The sequence below is a fragment of the Merops nubicus genome, unplaced genomic scaffold (assembly GCF_000691845.1).
Source record: "Merops nubicus isolate BGI_N331 unplaced genomic scaffold, ASM69184v1 scaffold6719, whole genome shotgun sequence".
NCBI lineage: Eukaryota > Metazoa > Chordata > Aves > Coraciiformes > Meropidae > Merops > Merops nubicus.
Window position 1 is genome coordinate 1 of NW_008630074.1, and position 1,799 is coordinate 1,799.

General features: G+C 59.8%; 1 protein-coding gene across 1 annotated transcript in view; it reads left to right on the forward strand.

The window, feature by feature from the left end:
• Positions 1 to 8: 8 nt before the first annotated feature.
• The window catches only part of SMCR8 (Smith-Magenis syndrome chromosome region, candidate 8), a gene marked incomplete at its 5' end in the record, with an annotated part of 6,104 nt that continues 4,313 nt past the window's right edge, over positions 9 to 1,799 (forward strand). The window contains one exon of the mRNA XM_008947138.1: positions 9 to 1,777. Within this exon, the coding sequence (XP_008945386.1) occupies positions 9 to 1,777 (1,769 nt within the window). The remainder of the gene's footprint in view (positions 1,778 to 1,799) is intronic.

The window sequence follows — 1,799 nt, forward strand, 5'->3', positions numbered from 1 at the left end:
TCCTGCCCTTTGCCGGCCACGGCGCCAACCCCTGGGCCAAGGTCGCCGGCTCCAAGTTCACCCGGGACTTCATCCTCATCTCCGAGTTCTCGGAGCAAGTGGGGCCTCAGCCCCTCCTGACCATCCCCGATGACGCCAAGGTGTCGGGCACTTTCGATCTCAATTATTTTGCCCTGCGGATCATGTCTGTGGATTACCAGGCTTCCTTCGTGGGGCACCCCCCCGGCTCCGCCTACCCGAAACTGAACTTTGTGGAGGACTCCAAAGTGGTGCTGGGGGACTCGAAGGAAGGGGCCTTCGCCTACGTCCACCACTTGACTCTGTACGACCTGGAAGCCAGGGGCTTCGTGAGGCCCTTCTGCATGGCCTACATCTCTGCCGACGAGCACAAAATCATGCAGCAGTTCCAGGAGCTCTCTGCTGAGTTCTCCAAAGCCTCCGAATGCCTGAAGACGGGGAACAGGAAAGCTTTTGCCAACGAACTGGAAAAGAAGCTGAAAGATCTGGACTACACCAGGACCGTCCTGCACAACGAGACCGAGATACAGAAGAAAGCCAACGACAAAGGGTATTACACGACCCAGGCCATTGAGAAGGCCAACGAGCTGGCCAGCGTGGAGAAATCCATCATTGAGCACCAAGATTTGCTGAAACAGATCAGGTCGTATCCCTACAGGAAGGCAAAGGAGCCTGATTTTCACCCCTATGAGCCAGAGTGTGTGCCAGATGGGGCCAGTGGGGGCTGCGACCCGGAGCTGGCTCCCTCCAACCCTGGTGAAACACCCCTTTACACCCACGCGCCGTCCTACACCCCCAAGCTCATCAAAGCCAAGTCTGCCAAGTGCTTTGACAAGAAGCTGAAGACGCTGGAGGAGCTCTGTGATATTTATTTTTTCACCCAAACCCTGGACCAGCTGCAGCAGATCGAGAGGACTTTCAGGGGGGACGTGTGCTACCTCCTGACGGAGCAGATCAGCAGGGCGCTCTTAAAGCAGCAAAGTGTCACAAACTTCCTCTTTGAGGACGTGTCTTGTCTGGATGAAAAACCACCTGAAAAACAGCAGTACAGAGGCTGCCAGGAGCTCAGCCGAGATGCTGTGGATAGAAAGTGCTTGGAAGAGTCCCCGGCTCCTCAAGTGGTCATCAGCTTGGGGTCCTACAAGTCCAGCGTGGAGAGCGTGCCCATCAAGATGGAGCAGGAAATCGAGGACTCCCAGGAGCCTGGGATGACCGAGTCCATCACCTCTGAGCAGCAGGAGAACCTGGATTATCTCGATGCAGACATCAAGGGCAGCATCAGCAGCGGGGAGAGCATCGAGGTCCTCGGGACGGAGAAATCCACCTCTGGCTTGACGAAATCAGAGAGCCAGGCCAGCCTGCCCGTCAGCCCCAGCCCCCAGGCGGGCAGGAGCAAGGCGGGCAGCCGGCGGACCGTCAGCGAGGACAGCATCGAGGTGCTCAGCACGTGCCCCTCCGAGGCCCTCATCCCCGAGGACTTCAAGGCGAGCTACCCAAGTGCCATTAACGAGGAGCCTTACGGCGACGATGAGGAGGGCGGCCTTCGCTTCGCCCCCAGGCCGGACCCCCCCGACGCCCACCAGCAGGAGGAGGTTTCCCAGCAGGAAGACTTTGGGAGGGTGGATTCTGCCTGTTGCATCGGGAAGGAGAGTCCCAGCTTCCTGGAGCCTCCTCTGCCCGAGCTGGGCCAGAAGCCCTGCGACGAGGACGGCGTGGTGAGGATCCCCCCGCAGCCCTCCCGGCAGGCCGAGCAGGGGGGGCCTCGCGGCGCCTTCGGGGCC